This window comes from Danio rerio, chromosome 12, assembly GCF_052040795.2.
Source record: "Danio rerio strain M-AB ecotype USA chromosome 12, GRCz13ab, whole genome shotgun sequence".
NCBI lineage: Eukaryota > Metazoa > Chordata > Actinopteri > Cypriniformes > Danionidae > Danio > Danio rerio.
The window spans coordinates 44,144,565-44,159,601 of NC_141032.1; the positions used below are offsets into that span (position 1 = coordinate 44,144,565).

Genomic DNA, 15,037 nt, shown 5'->3' on the forward strand with positions numbered 1-15,037 from the left:
GTCATGCTGGATAGCTACAGTTTTCAGCAACAACAGATGAAGTTCTCATACCAGATTGTGGGTTTTGGCAGAAAAGGTTCTGGTCTCCTTTGTGTTCCAGATAACAATGTCGGCATCGGATCCAACAGCGATTCGGCCTTTCCGAGGATACAAATTGAAGATTTTGGCAGCGTTTGTGCTCGTCACGGCCACAAAATCATTCTCATCCATTTTACCTGTAGCCTGTGTGACAATAGCAAAGCAAGCAAATGGAAGTTTCAAGCATATGCAAATAGCTATGATATTGTTTACTGAAGCATACTGTATGAGTACGTTTACATGGACACCAATAGTTCAATTAATGCGATTAAGACAATACTCAGATTAAAAGTCTGCCATGTAAACAGCGAGTTTTGATTGATTTAATCTGATTATTAATCTTTATTGAACTATTACTATCACGTAGCACTTTTTGCTGCATTTTGCTACAGGATAACCATCGGACATTGGATTTCAGGCATGGACAGATATATTGCGATCGTAATTTTCGAAAGTATTAAATCTATTTGTAAACGTTTATTATCACCATTTCACGAGTCTCCCCATTCAGTTGAATAGAGCGTTTGGACCCGGAAGCCGCTTCGCGTGACGTCACACTTAACAAGCGAATAGTCACTTATGGGCGGGGTTTTCCCCATCTGATGACACGTACAAAGAGAACATGTCAATCAAAGTGTTTCTGCAGACTGTTTTTATCAAGTGTGATTATAAAAAATAGAATGAATTCATTTGGACCATTAGAAGCTGACTATATTCACACACTCTTACCACACAACTGTGTTTAAACCACTGATAATGGTAATAACAAACGTTTACAAATCGATTTAATACTTTCGAAAATCACGATCGCAATATATCTGTCCATGCCTAATATCCAAAAACTCAAAGGTGATTTTTGCATAATAGGTCCCCTTTAAGACTTGGAATATATCATTTGACATGCATTTCTCTTAAACGAGTTCATAACGCACCACAGCTTTGTCCCAGACGATGCTCATGCGCTCCTCGATGCCGTTGGTTCCCTCTGGGATGAAGGTGAAGTCGTCTTTTCCTACAGCTTTCTGTGCGGTGGTGAAGGTGCAGTTTGCACTGGCTGTTACTTGAAGATCTCCACTGAAAAACAGGGTTCATTCCTCAGTTAAACCTATGATGAAAAATGTGTCAGCAAGCTTTTTTTACCCCATAACTAAAAGTCGAGATGACAATAAGGACATTAAATAATAACTTATAGTTTCAGCATGCAGTACAGGTCATTAAAATATAGTTTAAATGCAAGAACGTTACCATAAACGTTTTTTGAGGGGGAAAAAAAACAACAGTTTGCAGTTTCCAGATGTCAAGAATGCTTTAATCAGTTTTCTGTTAAAAATCATGCATTTTCTGCCTGCAGTTTCACTTGAAATCTGGCAACTATATGCACACTTTACACATCAATAAATGACTGTTTAAGTTTACTAATCTCCACCTGAAATTTTCTGATTAAATGATCATTTACTTGACAATTCTCAGTTTCTCTGGACTCTGTTGGATTTATTTTGTATGAGTTTGATTAAAATGTGGATACAAATGTCTAATAATAAAATTTCTTCCCATTTTAAAATTAAATACTTGTTTTTTTTTTATGAAAATAATTCATCAAAGTAATAAATTATTTAATTTGTTGTAACTGAAAAATCTGAGTTATTTAACCAAATACTGAACTGTTCTTTAAATAAAACATTTGTAAAAATTCATGCAATATATGTTAAAACAGGGCATTTTTAGCATTTTATGCAAACATTTTTTCATTTTATTTTATGGCCACAAACTGTTCACACTTCTCAGCACATCAGTTGCTACCTGTTTTCTTATGGTCAAAGGCAATACCGTAACCCTTACTGTTCATGGTTTCTGTAACCAGTTAAGCCACTTCTTTGTAAATGCGTATAAATATTTATATATATTTTTTATTTCTTTTTTTGTACAGTTAAAACAGTCAATGGTGAGGCAGTGGCGCAGTAGGTAGTGCTGTCGTCTCACAGCAAGAAGGTCGCTGGATCGCTGGTTTGAACCTCGGCTCAGTTGGTGTTTCTGTGTGGAGTTTGCATGTTCTCCCTGCCTTCATGTGGGTTTCCTCCAGGTGCTCCGGTTTCCCCCACAGTCCAAAGACATGTGGTACAGGTGAATTGGGTAGGCTAAATTGTCCGTAGTGTATGAGTGTGTGTGTGTGAATGTGTGTGTGGATGTTTCCCAGAGATGGGTTGTAGCTGGAAGGGCATCCACTGCGTAAAAACTTGCTGGATAAGTTGGCGGGTCATTCCGCTGTGGCGACCCCAGATTAATAAAGGTACTAAGCTGACAAGAAAATGAATGAATGAATAAAACAGTCAATAGTTTACATGCACATAAACCATCTAGATGTGTGTGTATAATATAGTTTTAAAAATCATTTTTATTTGTTACTTTATTTCCCACTTAATTAAATCTCATTCTGTCTACTTGTGCTGATATATCTCTATGAGCCCCTGTAAACCACAAAAAAAAAATCCTTTTGTGTTTGGCACACACTTGGTGAATGAAGCTGTGGTCACACTGCACTTTTCCTCTCAAAGACTTATATTCATACGTAGGTGAATGCATCAGACTGGAAACACAAGATCGTGCGTTAAGTTTCGCAGATCACTGCGTTGGAAAGTACAAGCTTGGTGAACTCTGACCTGCGAAATCACATCATATAACTGCGTGAGACCAATCGAGGATCAAAACATGACCTCTCTGGACAGATCTTTCAAATGTGGAGCAATCGCTCGCTTTTTAAATGTCTAATCATCTTGTTTAATGTTTCGCAAGCTCAAACTCTAGTGTGACCACAGCTTAAGTGAAGTTTCACAAACTAATTTTGAGAGATACGATTGATCGCAGCTGGTCTCTCATCTGTAATCATTAGTAAGCCAATCAGATCATTCCAGACTCACTATAAATAGCCCGACTAGCATTACTCCCTCATCTTCATTTCTTGAAGTATCCCCCCACATCCACCCCTATCTCACTCTTTCCTCCTTTACCAGGGGGAGCTCTAGAGAACTTCCTGATCCCCTTACATGCTCATTGACCAGGCTGGTTAATTATGTTAGAGCTCAGGGTTCTCTCCTGGGATAACTGGCCAAACCTGCTATTATTATCAATCAATATCTAAGTGTGAACTCTGTAAAGCTTATTCTGATTCTGATCAAGTTTAGCAGAAATGTCATAAATCCAGAGAAGCACTCTCTTACTTTTTTCCATAAATATAATATGGAATATATGCACATGCAGAAAATGTTGAAAATCTGTGCGTGCTGATATCTGGCGTGGATTCTCACCAGGACAGCAGTGAATTGAGGTAATCTGGTGTGCTGGTGTCCGGGTTCAGAGGAGGTGACATCACAAATGCAGCAGCTTCCGCCCAGTTTTTGCTCCAGTAGTGTGACCCGTCTGTGCCCAGACTGGCAGCGATCGGCTCTCCATAGATGACCATTCCTGATCAATCACAGCACAAAACAGACATTACCTAAGTAACCCAACTTGCATGGTTGGCCTTCTGAATGCTTGATTCTGATTGGCTTATGAAACAATATAAAAATTTCATATCATGATTGTCATGAGGATTTTGTATAAATCACCTGAAAATGTTCAAGTCTTGCACACTTATGGCATTCCTGCACCATTTGCATCTCAAAATGAACAAGTGACAAATAAAATTGGCTGCTTTACGCAATTTGGTGACCAGCAACTTATAAATGGAGCCCTGCTTTTTGGATTTATGACGTTTGTATTATTTCACATAAATTGTTTTTTTTGTGCTTTATATGTAAATTAGATTTTCTTAGTTGTGAAATAAGATGAATAGGGTATATGCCGAGCTAGTGCTGTTTCCTTACTGATAATCTTACGGTGACCTGTTATTGTGAATTGTTTTTCCATTTTATACGGTTCCTTATACAGCATGGATGTTGTAATGTCATTAAAATACATTCAGTTAAATAAACTTTGGCATTCATTTAGTTGTTCAAGCGTAAAATGAAACAAAAGGCCTTTTACTTGCACTCGCCTGTCAGAATCGGCAGGCTAGCACAGAAGCTCCATTAAATATACTGGGGTAAAATAAATGCTCATATTATAAAGACATGGCGGGGAAAATGTAATGTAATGCAGTGCTTCTTGTACAATCTGAGACTCACTTTATATTGGATATCACACAGCCAGTGGAGATCGCTGATTTTTAAAGTAAACAGACCTTAAACACGCTGATTTTTGCATTGGCATGCAGTTCATCGGAAGCGCTTAACCCAGGTTACTGGCAAATTAAAAGTCCTATTAGCATGATTCGTCATATACCCTACTTGGAAAACTCTCACAGTTATCCACGTTTTTCTTGACCCTCACAAAACAAAAACACAAGCAAAAAAACATCTAATTGCCATTTTCCTGACTGACATTCCAGTTCGATATGTGATTTCATTTTGTAAAGTCAAGCTTTAGCTCTATATTCTCAATAATGTGCAGCACATTCACTTTATATGGATACAACAAATAATTCAACACATATATATACACACAACACACAAACACACACACATATATATATATATATATATATATATATATATATATAGTTAAAGTCATAATTATTAGCCCCCTGAATTATTAGCCTCCAGTTGATTTTCCCCCCAATTTCTGTTTAACAGAGAGAAGAATTTTTAACACATTTCTGATAACAACAGTTAAATAACTCATCTCTAATAACTCATTTATTTTATCTTTGCCATGATGACAGTAAATAACATTTGACTAGATATTTTTCAAGACACTTCTATACAAGTGACATTTAAAGGCTTAACTAGGTTAATTAGGTGAACTAGGCAGGTTAGGGTAATTAGACAAGTTATTTTATAACGATGGTTTGTTCTGTAAACTATAGAAAAAATTTTTGCTTAAAGGGGCTAATAATTTTGACCTTAAAATGTTTTTTTTTATTAAAAAACTGCTTTTATTCTAGCTAAATTAAAGCAAATAAGACTTTCTCAGAAAGAAAAAATATTATCAGACATACTGTGAAAATTTCCTTGATCTGTTAAACATCATTTGGGAAATATTTAAAAAAGAAAAATAATTCAAAGGGGAGCAAATAATTCTGACTTCAACTGTATGTATTAACTGTTAACATTTAAATTGGAACCTTTTGCGATTACTAATTGCAAAGTAATTTACACAGAGTTTTTAAAATCACGATAATCAATCAGTTTTAATGATGATGAAAATTTAAAACGGTAAAACTAACCATGAGAAAATGTACAGTGGTTTACCTTGAAACTGATAGTCATGACAACAATACTTATGAACATGTTATTGTCAAATAAAGGAATGGCTAAAGTAGTCCCAGGCAGGTTTTGACCACAGTACAGTTCCATATCACTAGGCTAAAGGATTTCAGTGCATTTACAGCAGTCAAAAATCACATCAAAACAAAAGGCTTTGCATGAGATGCGTAAGAAAAATCTTGACAAATGTTTTGAAATAAAACATCTGAACATTCAATTGTAGTATAAGCTATATACTGTAATGAACTCCTAGCCATTGAGTTATTAAAAAGGTCACACTTTACAATGGGGTTTCATAAGATCATGCATTTACTAATGAACTATGAACAATATTTGTACAGCATTTATTACTAATGCATTATTAACATCCACATTCATGTTTGTTAACTTTCGTTAATGCACCATGAATTAACATAAACTAACAATTAACATTTTCATTAACTAGCATGAACAAATACTGTAATAAATGTATTTATTGTTTGCTCATGTTAGTAAATACATTAACTGATGCAACCTTATTGTAAAGTGTTACCTTAAAAAATAATGCACACTCACTTGCATAATATCCAAACTAGATTATTAAAGTTCGTCTAGACAAACTTTGAGGCTGGCTTGAGAAAGCCTGTTGACAATAGTTTATTTATTTTAAACAGTTTTAAAAAGTATCAAAAGATAGATAGACAGACGGACGGACGGACAGACGGACAGATGGACAGACGGACAGACAGACAGACAGACAGACAGACAGACAGACAGATAGATAGATAGATAGATAGATAGATAGATAGATAGAGCAGTGATCTATTGATTTTCATCAATGTTTAGTAAGCATTTCTAGCATGTTAATGTACTTAGCTAATCATTATTAGCATGTTGCCAGTCATTGCTAGCATGTGAAACATACAAGATGAATGTTGTGCTAGTATGAGTCAAACAAGCCAACCCCCGCTTCTCTACAATCTACTGCTTCTTTACGAAAGTCGGTTCAGTCAGAAAAGATATAGCAACCCGAGTCAGACCAGTTTAGAGGTCTGGTGTGAGTTTGGTGGTCATAGCTCGAAAGCTCTAGGAGGAGATGCGTTTTGTTTTTTAGTGTTAGAAGAAAAATAGGATTTCAGTAGTCTGGCTTGCTACACAAGCCAGCCTATTAACTATATAAGGTGTGCATTATTCTCTAATAATTCAACGGCATGTTTTTAATTATTCTTTATTTCATCTCAATGTTTATTTGTGTTTGTGTGATCAGCTTTCATACCCTTTTTCCTGGCCTTGGCGATGAGATCAGCAGCAGGTTTGCTCATCACTTTGGTGATGTAAAGAGGGCAGTTTGCCTGTTTGGCGATGGTGATGGCTCGATACACGGCCTCCGTTTCCACCTGGAGGAAGACAACAGATTGTCAGTAATGCTGATGTTCGGCGCTGGAATGGATTTAAAGTCTGTGTGAAATCAAAAATGACAATGTTTATTCTGATAAAATGATGTGGTAACACTGGTAAGTCACAATTCACTGTATTAAACCATTAACTAATGCTATTAGCTTAATAAACTCTTAATTTGCTATTTATAAATAGTAATGTTGAAGTTGGGTTTAGGTTTTGGGTAGGATTGGGGATGCAGAACAAGATCATACTTTATAACTACTAATGAACAGTTCATATCTTAATAATAGGCAGGTAGTTAGCCAGTTGATAATAGCATCAATTATGACCTAAACTAAAGTGTTGTTTTGGTCATCTTCAACTAAAGTCTGACCATGTGCTTCTGCGTTTGGAGGGGCGGTCCTTTTCTGATGATGTCAGCTTGGACACTTATTAAGCCACAATGCTTAGCCACGCCCTCATATCTCTATTTTGCAATGAGTAAATGATGCACAAAAAGCCCTGCCCCCTACTCAATATTCTATTTCAGCTGGAGGTACATCAGCATACTGAAATAAAAGTATCAGAAACGTCTGTTTTAAGCAGACTTTAAAGCCAATATATGAATTATTATTATTATTATATTTATTTTTCACAAATAGACTGACCTCTTCCGGGTGACTCAGCACGTGTCCCTCGGGTCCAGTGATTCCCAGATCCAAAAGCTTCTTCTGCTCCTGAGATTACAAACAAAGCAAGCATTGTAGGTATGGAGTTTAAAAATATATATATATATATTTTTTTTGCAAAACACCACAGTACTTTATAGTGGATATCATATGTAAATACTAATAAATATGTAAGCAAACAGAATGCACGTTACTGTATATATTATAATATTTACAACATTTTGTTAATGAATGCTCCAACATCACACTTTAGATTTTACTACAATACTACAGTACATATAACTAGAACCTAAAGTTCATTGATAAACTTTGATGTTGGCTTGAGAAAGTCAAACGTTTATGGCATTGTTAGATGGTAGCTAAGCAGTTGCTAAATGGCAATGCTCGTGTACATGTTTGATCAAATGCTAATACTTAGTAGGCATTTCTAGCATATGTTATTGCATTTAGATAATCATTCATAGCATGTAGCTAATCGTTATTAGCACTTGGCTTCCATTATCATTGTTACCATGCATAGTTCACAGGAAGTCCCATTTGCTAGCATGAGTCAAACAAGCCAATGCCCAGGTCCCTACGATGTTCTGATGTAGAGATATTGCTATTTTTAAATGGTTGCTAGGTTATACTGTTTTATTGCTATGGGGACATTTGACAGGTTAGTGATGATACATCAAAGCTTCTTGGCAATATGAGTGATCTTAATCAACCCTGATGTTTCTATGACAGTCTTTATGAGTGTCAAAAACTGGACTTGAACATTATGTATTCCTGGTGTTGGGTTGCGGCTGGAAGGGCATTCGCTGTGTAAATGCTGGATAAGTTGGCGGTTCATTCCGTTGTGGCGACCCCTGATTAATAAAGGGACTAAGGGAATGAACATTAATTAAAAATGGCTTGCTGTATTTTTTTGAAAATACAATGCTTAATAAGTGTAAAGGTGATACATGCAAAAATGGCTTGCCATACCAGTAAAAATATTGAGTTTAAGTAAAAATGGCTTGCCATATTTTGAGAAAAATAATGCTTAAAAATTATTTATTGGAAAACTATAAGTCTGATAAACCTTAAGGATATAGCAACAAAATCTAACGCATCTAAATACAGCTTTTGGCCAAATTTGGGGCTTGTATAATTTTTTTATATGCCCGGATTATAAAAATTTCATATTTAACATTTTTTATTAAAAAAAACAATAAGTCTTATAGGCATGAGGAGATATAGCAACAATCTTGAATGCAGAAGGCACATTTTGACCACATTTGGGCCTAGTGGCATGAACGGCCTAGGAGGAGATACGTTTGTTTTCAAGGACAGAGTAGTATAACATAACTTTCTCAAGCCAACATAATAATTGTATCATATATAGTTGTAGAAAAGGTACGGTATTGGGCAATGTGTCTATGTATACCACAGTTGTCTATGTATACCATAGTGGTATAGAATTATGACTACATATTAATGCAAGTACTTTATTCTATGGTACAATATGGATCAAAACCACCATAGTATATACTATAAATTACTATAGTATTTTCTCAAGTGGGCATTTTCAGGCACAAGCAGCAGTTTTGGGTTTGGGCTGAAATGTTTTTACAGCTTTACATATTTTCATGATTATATACAGTATAGTGACAATAATTAGTGCTTTTACAATCTTAATAATCTTTGTGCTTTGTTACACTTAATGTCAAACAGTCTCAACTTTCATATTTTGACAATTCTATCATTACAATTTGATTAATTAATGCCATTTTTATTCTCTTTCCGAGGGCGTTGATTGAGCGTGCATCTCTTAATCAGTGTTTCGAATGCGGTAAGACATCACTAAAGCTTTTTTTTAGATCATAAACAATAATGTTACATTTATTTGGGAAAGGCATTCAATGTCTGTATGTTGCTAGTTAGCTAAATTGATTATAAAATTATTAATATTTTAATTACAAAAGACGTACAACATATTTTTGCAACCCAAGCTCATTCTGGAAACGTAGCCCCGCGGACGTTTCTGGAGACCGCGATTTACGTGGCCGGAGGTACGTAAAGGCCGCGTTTGGTTTTTTTTCGACGAACGCCGCGGGGCGGTGTGGCGCTGCTCCGCCCCTTCTCTTCGCACTCGCCGACCGACGGCTCGCCTCCGAGTGGAGGGCTTTCCCGACGCAATCAGTCCGACCGCCTAACTCACAGCGTTGCGTCGGCGGAGCGGAGGCCCTGGAGGAGGAGGAGGACGAGCCGGAGCCGGCCGCGGTGGACGACGACCGGGATCGAGTCTGGGGAACGGCGGGTTCCGGAAATCAGGTAAGACGAAAAACGGAATCCGGAAAATGAGGGCGAGAACGTGGCGGGTTCCGAAAACGCGGTCGAAATCGAAGACGGGGGCTTTTGCTTTTTTTTTTTTTTTTTTCGATCCGGCGGCTATTCGCGCGAGAACGGCGCGGGTGCGAACGCCGCGCGCTCCCGAGAGGCGCCCGCCCGAGACGCGAAAAAGCGCGCACAGCGGCCTCTCGTGGATCCGCGAAAACAAAAAAACGTTCGAATACGTACCTCCCGGGACGTAAATCTCGGTCCGCAGAATCGTCCGCGGGGCTACGTTTCCACAATGAGCCCGGGTTGTATTTTTGTGAGGGTGGATTAATTAATATGTAATAGTCAGATTATCATTATAGCTATTTTTGTTTTAATTAATATGTATGTGATGTCTTAGCTTTTACCGCAACAATGATAATATTAAATATCAATAAAAAAATGACAATAATACAATTTTAAAATAAGTTTTAAGAAATCATTTTCAGTTGTGAACGCTCAGTGCAAAAATAAAAAAATAATTTTTAAAATTACATATTGCTTATTAAAATGCATACGCATTACAATAAACCTAAATGAATAAACAGATGATGGTTACCTCCTCAATGATGTCTCCGTTTTCAGCATGAACCTGTGCGATGGCACCCAGTTCTCTCATGGCACTAAACATCTCATAGATCTACACACACAGAGAGAGGTTTTGTTTAAACAGCATCTTCAAACTTATATTGAAAGCAAACAGTGCCTTCTTCAGCAAAGATGTAAAAGTGACAATACAGTCATTTGTAATGCTAAAAATGATTAATGGTTTAAAGGAACTTTCGATTCACCAAGAAATGCACCATAGCTTAAACCAAATTGTTGTGTTGCAGCACAAATCAAATTCAACAAGGTGCCACAACATTAAAACAAGACACTATTATTTTAAATTGTGACGATATTTCACAATGAAAATACCACATTATTTTTTTTGCAGGTACAATGCAAAAGTTCTGTTGGTGGATGGCTGCTTCTTACTCAGGGCTGTTTATTGTCACTAGTGGGCGGGGCTTTCCCCGCTGATGACACGTACAACAGGAGAATATCAATCAAAGTGTTTCTGCAGACTGTTTTTATTAAGTGTAATTATAAAAAATATAATTCATTAATTTTTACTATTAAAGGCAACACGGTGGCTCAGTGGCTAGCACTGTCACCTTGCAAAAAAGCCAGTTGGCATTTCTGTGTGGAGTTTGCATGTTCTCCCCATGTTGGCGTGGGTTTCCTCCGGGTGCTCTGGTTTCCCACACAGTCCAAAGACAAGCGGTATAGATAAATTGGGAACGCTAAATTGTCCGTAGTGTATGTGTGTATGTCCTCGTCCTCCAGGTTGGGGGTTGAGTTAACAACTCACCTAAGAAAAACTAGATGTTACGAAACACCAATATGGCTAAATATTAAGTTCGATATAAATGGCATTAGATGCTTTACTATATACTTTTGATATATGTGAGAGATTAAAGTTGACCTGTAAATTCAGAAAGTTAATCACAAACCTGTGTATCAGAGCTCTGAAACTTGTCCTTATAAGCCATGAAGATGAGGAAAGAGTTGACCCCTAAAAATAAATAAATAAAGGTTTTATATTGTCATATATATATATATATATATATATATATATATATAAACAGACCAAATATATTTTCATAGTAATTCCTATAATTAAATTTTTTCTTCTAGGCAAAGTCTTTTTTTTTATTTGCTTGGCTAGGATAAAAGCATAAAAGCAGTATTTAAATTTTTTTAAAAACTATTTAAGATCCATATTATTTGCCCCCTTAAGAAATGCATAGCTTTATTTTTTGGAAACCACTGTTATCCAATAACTTGCCTCATTAACAAAATTAAGTCTTTAAATAACACTTTATGCTAAATATTTGTATCTTGCTAAATAATTAGTAAAAATATTATGCAGTGTCACCATGGTAAAGATAAAAAAATGAGTTATTAGAAATTAGTTATGATGTTAAATACACTGTATTTGGTAACACTTATGAAATATTTTTAAAGATTTAAAATTTCACAGGAGGGCTAATCATTTTAATGTCAGCTATATATATATATATATATATATATATATATATATATATATATATATATATATATATAATGAAATCTTTTTTGTGTGTGTAAAGCAATATACTACTGTTGAATGCTTGGTTCTGATTGGCTGATGAATATTCGAATGTGTGCTATTAATGTCAGATAAACACGCAGCTAAAGTACTTCCAGTCAGATTTTGATTGCATTACAGTTCTATATCACTACACAGAAAGATTTAAGTTGTTTAAGTATAAAAAACAGATAATTGGCAACATTTAAACCATGCCTTTAGGAGTGTTAACCGTCAGACCTGTCACAATAATCAATATATTGACTTCACACAACATGGACATGATCTCAGTCATTTTTGGTAATGCAATATATATCGCCCATACATAAAACCAACCCTAGCAACATTTTAGCTAATTGTGCAACATCTCTATCTCTATTGGAGATGTCAGTGTCAGTATGGTTAAAAAACACTACAGTATTTACTATAAATTTCTATAGTATATTTTCATGTGGGTGTCTGACAACTGAAAATAGATCTGCTAGCAGATATCGCAGCCTCTGATACTTTTTACATTGCACTTTTTTGTCAACATTTATTATTAATTATTTAGGATTTAAGTTTTCACACTCTGATTCCAATGCCTCATTCTTACAGTCACAATAATTAAATGAAATACTCCTCAGAATAAAATATAATGTGCTCTTTGGAAGAGTGTACTTGCATTGTGATGCTATTATATTCTGGCATTATATAATAAATAGCGTAAAATGGTCTTAAAATGACAATAACTTAATTTATCACAATATTTTGGTGCAATATATCATGACAGGCCTAGTAACTGTTGTATAAACAGAATATTTAACCTAGCCATTGAAATATTACAAAATAATGCGCCCAAGGTATAATAGACACATCACTTTGTGTCTTGACCATCTCAATTGTGCATTATGTCTCTTTCTAATAACACTGAATTACCCTTACATGAAATAAAAGAATACATCAAACAATAAACTAATAAAGTCACACCTGAAAGCTCACATCACCTTTATCTTTGACCAGAGACTCGAGCTCCTCAAACAGGCCGTCGTGCCAGCGCGTGATGTCAATGTGCAGAGAGTAATCGCAGCACGACCTCTTATCCGCCGTATCCTTCCACTGGTCGAACGCTGACAGTAAACTAGAGCCCGGTTCAGGAACTACATGGTCGACTGGAAGAAATGAGCAGAAAATACTGATAAAAAACATGCTTGAAGTGCTTTGAAATGTGCAAATTTTATTCGATGTTTGACGTAATCTCATCTGAAACATGAAGAGAGGGCGGGACATAGAGAAGCTCCTCCCGTTTAAAAAAGCAGCCATTAGTGTTTTGTTTTATCACCGCTCTGCCAGTGAGAGTGGTTGAGATTAAGCACATCAAAAGAAAGACAAATGAGAAGAAGGGGGCGGGACATGTCAGATACAAGAGAGCATTTGATTAGTCAGAAGATTTGGGGCTCTATTTTGACCGTCCACTTTCAGGACATGTCAGAACGCATATTTGCTAATATAAGGATGGGAAAATCCGCTTTGCGCCGTGGCGGATGGTCTAAAAGGATTGAGTTTATTTTCTTAATGAGTTATAGGTGTGTTTTTAGAATAAACCAATTAGAGTCTCATCTCCCATTCCCTTTAAGAGCCAGCTGCATCACGCCAAGCGCATTTGCTATTTACAGGACGTAAAGTAAGTCTAAGTGGAAAAACTGAGCATTTCACAAGCAAACAGTTAATAGTTTTTTAACAGAAAACTGTTAAACAGAGCATCTACTGCGTGAGAATGAGATAATGGAGCTACTTTCACTTTCGCTCTTGGATAGGGAAACCTTTATGCACAGACATCAATTAGTCTATAAATAATTAATTTTGTTTCTTAAGCGCAAAGACTTGTTTCAAAACTATTTCTAAATTCAGTTCTAATTTTCAGCAATACTATGTTTTGTAATATTTTAATCCTTTATATTTATATCATATATCTATTCTTATTATATCCTATATATATATCCTTAATATTTAAATTTTTTCATATGTAAAGATATTTGGCTATTGCTCTCTTGTGTGTATTAAGCAGTGTGTAAGCGAGGCGCAACTCTCCGCTGCAGTTTAGACCGGGATTGTTTTGGTCTAATGAAAAATCTATTTTAGTTTCTCAAAATAGCAACGCGCCAGCAGTGTGCCTGAGAACGCCTTCCTTTTTAGACCAGAACGCCTATGGGCGCACAAATGAGCGCTAATGCATTTGCTATTTAAACAGCATAGCGCAACGCCTCAAAACCACTCTTGCGCCAAGCTGAAACTAGCAAAAGACTACTGCGCCGCGCCTTCCGCCACATTGCGCCGGGTGTATGATAAGGGCCTTGATGAGAAGTGTATTATATTAATACATGCTACTTTTGTGCCTTTATTAGCTTTTTTTCTCGCCTGTTTACTGGGTTAAAAATCTTTAATTATTCCATCTCCACCTGCTGGTGAAAGAACAGCTGGTGATCTTCAATCTGCAGCCTATTGCTTTTCCTGCAGTTCCCGGATGTAATGTTGAATTTTAACAGTCGAATTTGAACCACTGAATTTATGGAAGTGAATATTTGAACTGAAATAAAATTAACTGAAAATTGCCTTTTGAATATTATTCATCGTATTTTTAAAAGAGAATTGAATATTTTGTAAGTGAAATCTGGAAATTGATATGATATGAATTATTGAATTTGTAAGTATGAAAACGTGTTTGAAATATTTTTTGTTGAAATATTCACAGCTTAAATAAACAGATATGTTAAATTTCAGGACCTAAAAATACAAACCCTGGAATTCAAGTCATTAAAACGCAAGAACTTGTTAATTCGGTGTATTATTTTTTTCAGTTTGTGTTATTCAACACACTTTTTAATTCAATACTTTTGGCGTTGATTTTGTTCCATATACAGGTTTCCAGCATTTTTCAAAAGAACTTTTTTTTGAAAGATTTTGTGTACAACAGAAAAAGTAACTAAAACAGGTTTGTGAAAAGTAAAGAGAAACAATATAATCACAGACTTTACCGTTTTGGGTGAACTGTCCCTTTAAAGGTGGAAATACCATATAAAAGTAGGATTTCTCTGTCCTAAATCACTGCGTAACAATACAGTGAATATTGTGAGGAAAGTTGAGCAGAGAAAAGAGAACAGACAGTGACAGCGCTG

General features: G+C 35.9%; 1 protein-coding gene across 3 annotated transcripts in view; it reads right to left on the reverse strand.

The window, feature by feature from the left end:
* Window positions 1-15,037, reverse strand: part of dpysl4 (dihydropyrimidinase like 4) — a 39,292-nt gene that overhangs the window by 6,862 nt on the left and 17,393 nt on the right. For 2 of the 3 annotated variants that reach the window (XM_087276892.1, XM_087276893.1), the window contains exons 4-11: window positions 12,869-13,033; window positions 11,266-11,327; window positions 10,329-10,409; window positions 7,406-7,474; window positions 6,634-6,754; window positions 3,381-3,537; window positions 1,011-1,152; window positions 52-222 (exon numbers count right to left, since the gene is read on the reverse strand). In XM_087276892.1, coding sequence (XP_087133018.1) covers window positions 52-222; window positions 1,011-1,152; window positions 3,381-3,537; window positions 6,634-6,754; window positions 7,406-7,474; window positions 10,329-10,409; window positions 11,266-11,327; window positions 12,869-13,033 — 968 coding nt within the window. Of the gene's footprint in view, window positions 1-51; window positions 223-1,010; window positions 1,153-1,999; window positions 2,600-2,938; window positions 3,538-6,633; window positions 6,755-7,405; window positions 7,475-10,328; window positions 10,410-11,265; window positions 11,328-12,868; window positions 13,034-15,037 lie in introns of those variants that run through there. The other variant, XR_015504492.1, reaches the window with a different exon arrangement.